The 13,702-nt window shown below is 38.2% G+C and overlaps 1 protein-coding gene across 9 annotated transcripts in view; it reads left to right on the plus strand.

Annotated features, from left to right (window-relative positions):
• Positions 1–13,702, plus strand: part of Lmbr1 (limb development membrane protein 1) — a 154,700-nt gene that overhangs the window by 37,715 nt on the left and 103,283 nt on the right. For 7 of the 9 annotated variants that reach the window (XR_013092942.2, XR_013092943.2, XR_013092944.2 and 4 more), the window contains one exon: positions 5,459–5,598. The exons of the other annotated variants lie outside the window; for them this stretch is intronic. Coding sequence is in view for 2 of the 7 variants with exons in the window: in XM_076873062.2 (XP_076729177.2) it covers positions 5,459–5,598 (140 nt within the window). In the remaining 5 variants the exon portion in view is untranslated. The remainder of the gene's footprint in view (positions 1–5,458; positions 5,599–13,702) is intronic. 9 annotated transcript variants of the gene reach the window in all.

Consider the following 13,702-nt stretch of genomic DNA (forward strand, 5'->3'; position numbering starts at 1 on the left):
CATCTTACTGTCTATTGCTGCCATATCTGCTTCAGGAACTTTCCAGTGAGTCTCCTTCTTCTGTCCTTGCTTCTGGTCAGAACATTAGCCAGATCATGCCCCCTTCTGCTCAGAGTTCTGGAGTAGCCACTCCTGCCCACTCAGAGTGCGAGCCAAAGTGCTCACCTGGCCCAAGACATTCCTCCATGGCCCTCTTGCCCTTCTCATTGCTGAAAGGCAGCCATATCTTGTGCTTTTCTTAAAGGCTGGCCACGCCCGGCTTAGGGCTTTCAGACCTATTTTGTTTTCCCAGAGTGCTTTTGTTGTCAGCTGCCCCACTGAGCTTTCAGCCCCTTCCATTTTGTTTTGCTTTGCCTTACCTTCCCCCTAAATTTCAGACAGCCAGCCTGCCTTTTCCTTTCTTTTCTTTCTACAGGAATTGAATCCAGGGGTACTTTACCGCTGAGCCCCATCCCAAGCCTATTTATTTTTTATTTTGTGACAGAATCTTGCTAACTTGGCTTGGGGCCTTGCTAAATAGATGAGATTGGCTTTGAACTTAAAACCCTTCTGCCTCAGCCTCCTGAGCTGCTAGAATTACAGGTGTGCCGTACCACATCCATCTAAATCTTTGCTTTTCAGTGAAGCCTACACTGACGGCCATACTTAATACTGAAACTCGTCTGTCTTCCTTTCAATTTCTAGACCTCTGTGCCTTGCATTATGTTTCTGTAGCGTTTATGATTTTAATGTTATACGATTTCACATTTACTGTTTTATTGTTTATTATCTGACTTTCCCAACTGGATTCTAAGCTCATGAGGGCAAGAATGGTTGTTTTGTTCATTGTTGTAACGTGCCTAGAACAGTCCTAGCACAGATCTTTAAACATATATATCTTTCTGGTGAATGAGTGTTACCAAAAGACTCACTGAGTCAGATACTCTGGGATGTGTGTTTAAAAAAGCCTCATGGTGGTCCAAATGATGCTTCTTATTACTCCTTGGGGGTCCTGATGCTAGAGCTGGGTACTCCTTCTGTGGTGCTGATAGTACTGCTGCTCAGAATAACATGGTTATTCTGACAATCACTGGTTAAAGAACCACTGATGTAGAGTGAGGGATGAGGGAGCCTACTTCATGCAGCATATATTTACTGATTAGCTAGATTAACACTTAGGATGGAAATAGTGCTCATCAACTTGAAATATCATGCAAGGTCAGGTTCAGATTGCAACTTAAAAGTATCTGATAGATTTGATCGTAAGGAGAACTTTTTCACTACTGTGGGGTTAGGGTTTAGATATGAAATGTCCACCAGCAACTCGTGTGTTGAAGACTTGATTTCTATGGCAGCAATGTCCAGAGGTGGGGCTTTGGGGAAGTGAGTGGATAATGAGGGCTGTAACCTTATCAGTGGGTTACTCCATTTGATGGATAAATAATTTGAGTGGACTATGGGAGGTGGTCAAAAGTCTTGTCAGGTTGGATACATTTGGAGGAAGTGAGTCGCTGGGGACATGCCCCAGGGGACTCTATCTGTCCCTGGCCCCTTCTTTTCTCTGGCTCACTCTGTCTGCTTCTAGCTGCCTTGAAGGAAACAGCTCTTCTCTATTTTGCCCTTCTACCATGATGTGCCCTCACCTAGGGCCCAGGGCAATTGAGTTTGCCGTGGTGGACTGACATATCTGTAACAATGAGCCAAAGTAGATCTTTCCCCTAAGTTGTTCTTGTCTGGTATTTTGGTCACAGTAATGAAAAGCTGACTAACATGTGGTGAGGAGTGGAAATCCTACTGCAATGTGTTAAGAAAAAAAACTGATGTAGAAGTAAAGATGTTACTTGTATGTCCCTCTCAAGAAGCTTTTTGAAAGATCAGAAATCCCGTAGGACGTTTCTATTCTGAGGATTAGGAGCTAGAGAAGGTGACATGGATGGTTAAAGATGTCCAGCTGGTGAGGCAGGAGGCCTGTGGAGACATCAGGGTGGAGAGCTCCCAAATGGTAAGTGTTTTAGTCAGCTTTTGGGTTGTTGTGGCTAAAATACGTGATGGGAACAATTTAGAGGAGGGTAAGTTTTTTGGTTACAGAAGTCTTAGTCCATAGATGGGCATGTTCTGGGCCCAAGGTAAGGCAGTACATCGTGGGGGAAGGACATGGCAGAGAGAAGCTGCTGCCCTCAAGGCAGCAAGTAAATAGGGAGAAGTGGGAGAAGGGGAGAGGGAGAAAGGGGGCTGCAGGGACAATGCATCCCTGCCAGGGCAGACCCCTGTGACCCATTTTGTCTAGCCATGCCCCACCTGCCTACAGTTATCACCCCTTTAAACTAGGTTGGACTGGTCAGATCACAGTTCTTGCAATCCAGTCATTTTACATTCTTGCATTAATACAGGAGCTATTGGGGGATACCTCATATCCAAACAGTAACAGTATGGAAGGAGTTTACCCTTCTGGTTCCCATTCTGAAAGAGAAGACTGTCATTTTCCAGGAATGAGGCACTGCAGGACCATGTCAAAAAGCTTGGAAAGAGCTTGAAGATTTGAAGATGTGGTCAAGAACGGGGGATTAGAGATCCAAGAGACAAGGTTCTGGCTCTTGTTTGCCAACTGAAAGTATATGAAAGTTTTGTGGAGTGTTCAGCTAAGTTGAAGTGGTCTTATCACTGCACAAGATTTGGTCTGTGGACGACCAGTGTCTTTACCCCCATTATATTCAACATCTCAGTGTCGGTCCTCACCACATTTTGGAGAGGAGGGGAGATTCTGCCTTTCTCATTGGATCAAGGAGATATTAACGAATGTTAGATACTTGGGAAAACACTGGTCTTATCCCCTCAACTATCACAAAAGACGTATTACTCTAAAGATGTAATTTTTTTATTCTGCTGCATTTCAGAAGGACATTTCTGAAATTTCTTCAATTCTGAAAGGCCTCTTTTCTTTAATTACATAAGTAGTGTGATATAAAGCACAGAGTTCTATGGTGCTTTTTCAACTTGGGGCCTTATTTTAAGGACCAGCTCTCTGCCAGCTTTAACTCTGTCACATGAACCTTTTATGAATAACTTTTTTATTCAGCTATATTCAGTGGCAGCAGCAGTGATTTTTAAAAAATATTTTTGTTATCTTTAGGGCCAATCACAACAACTAAAGTGTAATAGGCTCTAATAGTTTTTTATGAAAGATCAAGCATTAGAGTTGTGATAATCAATTGTTCAGGAATTGTGGGTCTTCTGTGACTTTAAATAATTTGTTTGTCCCAGAAGCTGACTCCTTTTGTTAGATCACTGGTTATAGTTTTTTTTTTTTTTTTTTTTTTTTTTAGAGAGAGAGAGAGAGAGAGAGAGAGAGAGAGAGAGAGAGAGATTTTTTAATATTTATTTTTTAGTTTTTGGCGGACACAACATCTTTGTTTGTATGTGGAGCTGAGGATCGAACCCGGGCCGCACGCATGCCAGGCGAGCGCGCTACCACTTGAGCCACATCCCCAGCCCACTGGTTATAGTTTTTGATTTGAAAACTGTGTTGGCCTTTATTGCCAGGTGTATGATGAGAGTATTACAGGAGTCAAGAGGGGAGAGGAGCTAATTTTCTGGAGAGGAGCAAGATGGTAGAAGCTAAGGAATGATTCTCAGGGCAGATGACATGTGAAGTCTGTTTTGAAATTTGTGCATGACTTGCCATGTGGGTATGTGGAGTGTACTTTAAGGAGGGTGCAGGTGTGGATGCTAACAATGCAGTTTTGATGTGTAGGGAACGAGGTGGGTAGGGAAGTCTAAGTGTATGCTGAAGTGTGTCCTGGTAAAGGCATCCTGAAAAGCACACAAGGAGAGCCGGTCCTGGAGAATTTGGATTTGATCTTAGCTTTGGCCTTGGTAGGAATGATGGCAGCTGGGCTAACATCCTCATTTTCCTAGAGAGGTTTGCTGGGATCACCACTAGAGCTGCCATCCACCCTGAGATGAAGACTTGGTCTAGAGTGATTTTCTCAGGACATGTGCTGTCTAGTCAGCAGAACCAGTTTGTAGCATTTCTCATGTGTTCTATCTGAATTATATGTTGGTATGTTACACATGGTCCACATTTGAGGTTTTTGACATCAATTTACCAAACACAGCAGGTTTTCTGGGCACTTTGACTTCAACTAGGAATATATTTCACTTCTGTTTTTGGCCACAAGATGGCACTGATCTCAAAGTTACTTTAGTGAGTGTGTATTTTGAGCGTTTAGTATGATTCTATTTTGAATGTCAGTGAAGTTTTCTTTTCTTTTGCCATTATATTCTGTAAAAACTTTTTCCAAGTTAGGTATTTGATATAAAAAGTTTAAACATATTAGGAATAAGTGTAACTGAGAAAGCGAAAGCCCCTTGTAACTATATACCTCTCCATGGATTATTATACAGTGTGTGGACTTTTTATGTCTCTTTTTTCTTTATTGCATATGTGCATTTTGGGGGATGGGGTGGGGAAAGCATGTTTTATATTTATTGTTTATGCTTTTATTTAATTTGTTTTGTTGACTTAAATTATTTTAGATTTTTTTTTTACATTAGAGCTGTGTTTTATTCATTTTATTGATAGGCTATTTTTTGAAAATAAAATTTATTAAATAGGTAACAATGTATAACTTCATTTATATTTGTGTGGTAGAAGGATTAATACTTTTTCTTGTTCTTGATCATTTATAGTTCTTTTTTTGATTAACATATACTGATTGTGCATATTAATGAGATTCAGTGTTCATTTCAGCATTTATATATTGTCTACACTGATCAGATCAAGGTAGTTAGCATTTCCCTTTTCTTGTCATGAAATAATCATTTTATTTTATTTCTTTATTTTTTTTGGTTTTGAGGATTGAACCAACAGGCACTTTACCACTGAGGTCTCATTAAGATTCTGAGGCTGGCTTTGAACTTGTAGCATTCTTGCTTCAGCCTCTTGAGTTGCTGGAATTACAGGTCTGCACCACTACACCCAGCAGAGATGATAATTTTAAATTAATTTTTTTCACAAGTGTCTTTTTTCAACCCGAGACAGTTGTTGCATTGCTTTTAACATACATTGTCAAAGCTATTAATTAAATACAATTGTGAAAAAAATACTTGTGTTTAAAATATGAATGGAACCACTGCTGCAAAACGTGTGAGAAGCACGTTGTATTTTATTATTTATTTATTTATATATATATATATATATATATATATATATATATATATATATATATATATATATATATAAAATCATCTGTCTTTTAGGTCTAGTCATCAGATTTACTGATCTTTTCATGGAGTTTGGGAGTTCGAGAGTTTAACTTCCAGGACCATATATGTATCATTTGTCTTCCAAATACATATATTTAATGATATCCTTGTATAATATTTTTTTGATTAGAAAATTGAGTTTGTATTCTTCTGATGTTGCTTCTGTGATCATTGGTTTGTCCTGTCTAGTGACCATGACTCTCTTCTCTTCCAGGTTGTTTTTGAGCACCTTCACTTTAGCAGTTTCAGCTGGGGCTGTTTTGCTTTTACCCTTCTCAATAATCAGCAATGAAATCCTGCTTTCTTTTCCTCAAAACTACTATATTCAGTGGCTAAATGGCTCCCTGATTCATGGTTAGTATATATTGCTTAGTATAATCATTATTAACATTTTAATTTCTTACTATATTGTATTTTTAAATTTTTCTTTTCTTAGTTTCCTTCATAATTTGTAACTTTCTCTAGTAAATCATTAGGATCCTTAGTAAATCAGAAAAGTGGATTTTACTTACCATTCCTGTTTTTTAGCTGTGAAAGGCTTTTCTCTCTTATTTAATCTAAAAGCAGTTTTTAATATTCATTATGATTTTGATAAAATATCTTCATTTAAATATTTAGGAAGAAAAATTTGATTCAACTGGTTATGTTGAATTTTCATTGAAAACCTGAAAAATCAGGGACCATAGTCTGTTTTATTTATTTTCTATTAGTTTACTTTGTCATTTCAAAATATATGATGGAAGGGGGAAAACACACTGTATCAAGTATAAACTTTGTGATTTAAAAAAGTAATGACTGACTTAATATGGATAATAAGATATATTGCTTTGAAGGGAAGTAGACTTGCATTCCAACTTTGGTCAGCCATTTTCTAGCATACCCTGGGCATTATGGTTTGGTTGTAAAACGTCCCACGAGCTCCTGTGTAAGACACCGAAAGGATGTTCCAAGATGGAATGATTAGATTATGAGAGCTGTAACCTAATCCACTGGTGTGGATTAACTGGGTGGTGACTTCAGAAAGGTTGGGTATGGCTAGAGGAGGTTGGTCACTGGGGGCATGCTTTTGGGTTTAATATTTTGTACCTGTGAGGATCTCCCCCCAATCCCGCTTCCTGATTGCCACGTCTGAGCTGCTTTTCTCCCCTGTACCCTTCCACATTAGAGTTGGCTGTCTGTGGACTGAGACCTCTGAAACTGTGAGCCAAAATAAACTTCTCCTCGTCTAGGTTGTTCTTTTTTTGTCAGAGTTTGAACCCAGGAATGCTTATCTGATGAGGCATATCCCCACCCCTTTTTATTATTGTGTTTTGAGACAGGATCTTGGTAAGTTGCTCAGGGCCTTGATAAGTTGCTGAGGCTTTAAACTTGTGATCCTCCTACCTCAGCCTTCCAAGCTCGAAGTTGTTCTTGTTGGGTATTTTGGTTACAGCGAGGAAAAACTAAAACACTGGGCAAGTCATAGTTATTATCTGACTTGTTTCCTATTCTCTTAGTTAGGATGATAAATAAGATCTATCTTGCAGGCTTGAGTTTAGAAATATAACTAATGTAAAATACCTGCCTCTTAATTTGGTGCTATAGGTTATTTAGATTGTGTCTTCTCTCTCTCTGTCTCTCTCTCTTTCTCTCTTTCTCTCTTTCTCAAGGTGGTGTTGGGGATGGAACCCGGGCCTTCAGCATACTAGGCAAGTGCTCTACCTCTGAGCTACGTCCTCATCTCTCTCTCTCTCTCTCTCTCTCTCTCTCTCTCTCTCTCTGTTCTTCCTAAAGAGACTTATTGTTTTTTATATATTAATTTAGTGTAGGTACACTAAACTGTTTTCTCTCCTAGAACATGCTGGTATAATTCTTTTATAATTGTCTCTTAGAATTCATTAATATTCTTAGAGATTTTGATATTTTTCTTCTTTATCCTACTCATACCTCCCCCATTTATTAGCAGTATTTTTTAAAATTTTTTTAGTTGTAAATGGACACAATACCTTTATTTTATTTTATTATATTTATTTTTATGTGTGCTGAGGATCAAACCCAATGCCTCACACACACATCCTGGGCAAGTGCTCTACTACTGACCTACAACCCCAGCCCCAACGTATTTTTTGTTACTAGTTATTGTAAGTGTTGTTTTTTTTGGTGTCATTAGTTGTTAGTTATTAGTGTTAACACTTATTTTCTTATAGAGATAATGTAATTCGATAGTTATATGGTGGGTAAGATACATTCTTTATGAAAACCAAATGCATGTAACAGAATTAGGGCACCTCATTTTCAGGTGTTTTAGTGTGGAGTCAAATTTCCCCCCATCCTGATGAAGTAGCACTTTGAAATTATTGAAGAGTGTCTTCTTATGAAATAATATCTTTTAAAAAAATAATTTTGTTATATTTATGTGGTGCTAAGAATTGAACCCAGTGCCTCACACGTGCCAGGCAAGCGCTCTACCATTGAGCCACACCCCAGTTTAGGAAATAGTATCTTGACCAGTATTTGCTGCATGTTTGAATTCCTTCATGCCATGTTTAAAGTAAAACATGACTTTTTCTTACCAAGGAGCCTTCTTTGAGTTATTGGTAGAATGTCCTTCTTTAATAACATGCAGCTGACCTGCCATTGGACTAGAAACAGATGTATCAGAGATGGCTTCTCTCCATTAAATATATGGTATAGGCCAGTGCATTTGGGGCTCCCAAGTGGACATACACCTTGGAATAACTTTCCTTGTAATATTATCATGATAATCCATATGCAACAACTGAAATACCTCTTGCATGCCTTAAATTGCTGCAACTTCTCTTTTAGCTGTTATCATGTTCTTTGTAACTAATGCAAAAGAAAAGAACAGAGTAAAATGTAAGAGATCCACTAGTTTACCAGTTTAATGTATGAGATGAGTAAATTTGAGAAAATACAGAATGTTTGAGGAAGTACAGAATGTACCTTTTGTAGATGAGGTTCCTTCAGCATTCCCTTAGCTGTTGCCATGACTCAGGCCCTGCATGTTAAGAACATCAGGAGCAACAATGGTTTCTTTCTGACTTTTTTCCTGAACATAAAAGTAGTATTTGTTCACTATAGAAGGATGGAAAATAGGGAATGGTTCAAAGAAGAAGATAAAGCCCACTCTTTTCTCAGTGTAGCTATGTATGTGTATGTGTGTGTGTGTGTGTGTGTGTGTGTGTATGGGTCACGTGGCACATGCCATTCACATCTTTTCAAGTATTTACTATCACATTGTGAATGTTTTCCATGCCATTTGATGGTCTTGAAAGCACTGGCTGGCTTTCTTCTCTTCATAGGGCACAAAGATATAAAAACTTCAGGTACATGAATAATTTGTTCCATGTCTTTTGCCCTTTTCGATTTTGTTTTCGTATTGATTTATGTGGTCTTTTTGTATGTTGACGTGAGACACATTTACTATTTAATTATATTGAATAATTATTATTTAATTTCCATGAATATATATTTTTGATTGTTTTAATTTTGCTTTTTAAATTTATTTGCTCTTTTGAGTTTCAGAATTTTATATTTTATGTTATCTGGTCCTTCTTAAGAATTTTTAATTTTTATTTACTTATTTATTTATTTATATTTATTTAAAAAAATGACAGCTGAATGTATTACAATTCTTATTATATGTATACAGCACAATTTTTCATATATCTGGTTGTATATAAAGTATGTTGACACCAATTCGTGTCTTCATACATGTACTTTGGATAATGATGTCTATCACATTCCACCATCCTTGCTAATTCCCTGCCCTCTCCCTTTCCCTCCCACCCCTCTGCCCTATCTAGAATTCATCTATTCCTTCGTGCTCCCCCTCCCTACCCCACTATGAGTCAGCCTCCTTATATCAGAGAAAACATTTTGGCATTTATTTTTTAGGGATTGGCTAACTTCACTTAACATTATCTTCTCCAACGCCATCCATTTACCTGCAAATGCCATGATTTTGTTCTCTTTTATTGCTGAGTAAAATTCCATTGTGTATATATGCCACATTTTTTTTTATCCATTCATCCACTGAAGGGCATCTAGGTTGGCTCCACAGTTTAGCTATTGTGAACTGTGCTGCTATAAACATTGATGTGGCTGTGTCCCTGTAGTATATGCTGTTTTTAAGTCTTTTGGGTATAGACCGAGGAGAGGAGTAGCTGGGTCAAATGGTGGTTCCATTCCCAGATTTTCAAGGAATCTCCATACTGCTTTCCATATTGGCTGCACCAATTTGCAGTCCCACCAGCAGTGTCTGAGTGTACCTAGAAAAATAAGAGACCCAGAATAGCTAAAGCAATCCTTAGGAGGAAGAATGAAGCAGGTGGCATCACTGTACCAGACCTTAAACTATACTACAGAGCAATAGTAACAAAAACAGCACGTATTGGCACCAAAACAGACTGGTAGACCAATGGTACAGAATAGAGGACACAGAGACTAACCCACAAAATTTCAATTATCTTATATTAGACAAAGGTGTCAAAAACATGCATTGGAGAAAGGATAGTATCTTCAATAAATGGTTCTGGGAAAACTGGAAATCCATACGCAACAAAATGAAATTAAACCGCTATCTCTCACCATGCACAAAACTAACTCAAAGTGGATCAAGAACCTGGGATTTAAGCTAGAGACTCTGGGTCTAATAGAAGAAAAAGTAGGCCCTAATCTTCATCATGTGGGATTAGGCCCCAACTTCCTTAATAAGACTCCTATAGCGCAAGAATTAAAACTAAGAATCAATAAATGGGATGGTCCTTTTCTTCCTTTGGTTTCTCTAACTACTTTTGATTTTAGAAAATTCTTTCTCATCCTGAGATGTGACAAATATGCACTTTTTTCTTTTTCTCTATTTTTTAAATGGTTTTCTTTGTACTTATCTGTTATTCCCTCTGGCATTTATATACCTTTTCTCTAGTCCCTTTCCCAAAGTTAGCTCATTTTCCCAGTATCATCAATTGAATATATTTTTATCTGCTTTTCTAGAAATACTCTATTTTTGACTTTGTAAATTGTTACATAGGGTTTTGTTTTTGGGCTTGGGTACACAGATTTTGGAGTCAGATAGATCTGTGTTTGAATTTCAACTTTGTATTTTACTAGAAGTAACCTTGTTGAATTTGTTTAAGCTTTCAAAGTTTCAGTATTTTATCAAAGGAATAGAAAGATCTAATTTTAAAATAAGATATATGGACCATATATACAGCATAAAAAAATCTATCTAGTCAGATGGTACAGAGTAAGCTTGAAAAAATAAGTGCTGAGTTTTAATTCCTTGTTCTTTCCCACTGTACTAGTGATATTGTTTTAAAGACTGTAGTTTTGTTATGCTTTGGTCCCACTAAGTTTTTAAAAGCTAACACATTTTATGAAGGTTTTCATAAGCTAGTCATATATTTTGTTTCCACTGCATATAATATGGAGATACGACAATTCTGTGGTAAGTTTTTTCAATTGTTGCTTATTATAAATAAGGTCATACCACAGATAATCACATGTGTATGTATGGTTCGTGTGTGTTTAAAGAAATATATATCTGATGTAGAAATTTAGAGGACAAGTAGCATAACGGGCAGTTTGGACCTTCATCAGTGACTGTAGCCAGGTGTCTTGGTGAGTGTAGAACCATGTTGCTGAGCCCAAGCACAACCTCCAAGGCCACCAAGGCCACTTTGTGCATGGATCCCCTGGGTGATGACATGCATAGCTGTAAAGCAGCTGACTGGTATCTACAGTCATCCTATCCCTTTGGGTCATTCTATTCTCTCTGTTATTATATTCAGAGAAGTTTTTCCACATCTGTTTGTCCCAGATGTCCTTGTTACCAATTTCCAGTTATATTTCTTCCAAGTTCTGGATCATCCAAACCATTCACTATAGCCCCATTAATTGGTTTGTAATTGCACATTTCACCATTTCTTTCTCCAAGTAAAATAAATGGCCAAATTTGTTGCCCATTGTAGTGCCCACTAAGAAGATTTTCCTTCACCTCTTTACTTCAGAGTGTCTAGAGAGGAGCTGTAGTGCCATTTCTGTCCACATTAGACTATGAAAAACCAGGCCCAGGTCTCCACTTTCTGTCAGCTTTCATAGGGATTCTCTTTGAGGCCGGCAGATGGATGCAGCTTGAGGCAGAAGAGACAGTGTAGCAGGGGTGGGATCTGTTGGTATTTGGGCAACTTTTTCATGAACTTAGTTATTCCTTCAGGACCTGCTTAGGCCTGAGTACATATATACCACTTCCAATTGATGATGGGATATTGTTCTGCTGTCCAACTTTTTGGATTGGGATTTCATAAAATGCCCAGTTCTGATGGGCAGCTTAGGATATATGGTTAAGAATTCAGTCTCTACTAAAGCCCAGTATCATGTCGATAGCTGTTTCTCATAAGAAGATTAATTATCTGAAAAGAATGGCAGGAATTGCTTCAACATCCTAAGGGCCTTTCTGTGATTCATCCATGGGGTCCTGCCAGGAGCTCCAGACTGCATACTTATCTACCACTAACACCTGAAGCACCATTGGATCTGCAGGATCACATGGCCCAAGTGGTAGAGCAGTTTGTGTAGCAACCTGGACCTGTTGCAGAGCCTTCTGTTCTGGGCCCCACCAAATACTAGCATCTTATTAGGTAAACTAATAAATGGATACATCCAAGTGAGAAATGTATTACCTCCAAAATCTAAGGTGGCTCACTGTATGTTGTACCCCTTTTTGGTGTAGGAGGGGCCAGATGGAACCACTTGTATTTTATCATAGAAGAATATCTGAATATGCTCCATACCACAAGTTTCTGCTACAAATTTCACTGAGAAAGAAGGCCCCTGAATTTTATTAGGATTTATTCCCCATTCTCTGACACATAAATGTCTTATAATAAGTCCAGAGTAGTTGCTATTTTGCACTCACTAGTTCCAGTCAGCATAATGTCATCACTGTAACGAACCAGTGTGATAGCTTGTGAAAGGAAAATGCATGTAAGAGCTCTGCAAACAAATGATCACAGTGCTGGGATGTTGGTGGACCACTGAGGTCATTAAAATATATTTCTGGCCTTGCCATCTGAAAGTAAATGCTTCTGGTTGTCTTGATTGACAGGGACTGAGAAAAGGTATTTGCCATTTCTATAGTTACGTATCTGGTACCAGAAGATGTGTTGATCTGCTCAAGCATTGGAACCACATTTGCATAGTGGCTGCAAATGGGGTCACTCCCAAAGCTTATGATAATCCACTGCCATTCTCTCAGATTGTCTTCTGCACAGGCCTTGTGGGTGAATGGGGGTGTGGTGGGAATCACCACCCCTGTATCTTTCAGTCCCCGATGGTGGTGGTATTCTTTGCAATTTCTCCAAGTTAGTGGTGTTGCTTTGTTTACTGGTTTCCTAGGTAGATGCAGTTCTAGTGGTTTCCCCTTGACCTTTCCACTATAGGAAGCCCTCACTGCAAAGGCCAGGGAACCAATGTGGGGGGTTTTACCAGCTGCAGAGCATGTTTATTCCATGTATGCATGCCAGAACTGGGGAGATAACCACAGGATGGGCTCAGAGACACACTGTGGGTTTGACCTGAGCTAAAACTCCATTGATCATGTGACCTCTTTAAGTCCCTGCTTTGAGTCTCCCATGATCAATGTCAGAACAAGGCCAGTGTCCAGAAGTTCTCAAAAGTTCGGATTATTTCCTCCCTAGTACACAGTTATATCATCTGTATTCATTTGTCAGTCAACCATTTACATTTATGGCATTTGTGGGATTCTTTGAGATTCAGAAAATTTCTCAGTTCTTTAATCTCCCATGGAATTTCTGTTTTAGTTATTGGACATTGAAAATGTCAATAAATATTCCTTGATTGAAGGAGTAAAAGTTATTCTATAATTAGGAATACTTTTGGATTAGAGGCTGAATATGTGTTGATAATGCTTTTATATGTGTAAATGTAGTTAGTTTATTTTAAATACAGCGTCTGGATTTTGGATGCACAGGTTTGAGATATTACACATTAGTCTTATTTCCTGGGAATGTGACTTGACTTCTGTGAGTCAGAACACAAATACATACTTACATATGTACATACATACATAATATAAATAATCAACCTCAGTTCTAAGACTGCATATCAAATAATAAGACGGGTATCTGTCTACAATGAGAATGAGTAAAACAGCTTGAGATATTTTATAAAAAGTGATGTTGGAGCCCTGGATTAGACAGAACTGGTAGTGATCTTCTGTGGTCATTGTGTTCTTCCTTGTAGTCTTTATCACTGGTCACTTGATCTGTATGGCATGTTCCATCTTTCATTTAGTGTGGGCTGTGGCATGCCAACTGCTGCAGTTTGTTGTAGGAAGGGACAAAGAAGGAGAGATGACAAATTAAAATGGCGGCAGTATTTTTTATTGTTGTGTAATTAAAATAAAGGGGTGAAAATGGGTAGAAAAACTCCATTT

Source organism: Callospermophilus lateralis, chromosome 1, assembly GCF_048772815.1.
Source record: "Callospermophilus lateralis isolate mCalLat2 chromosome 1, mCalLat2.hap1, whole genome shotgun sequence".
In the NCBI taxonomy this organism is placed as follows: Eukaryota; Metazoa; Chordata; class Mammalia; order Rodentia; family Sciuridae; genus Callospermophilus; species Callospermophilus lateralis.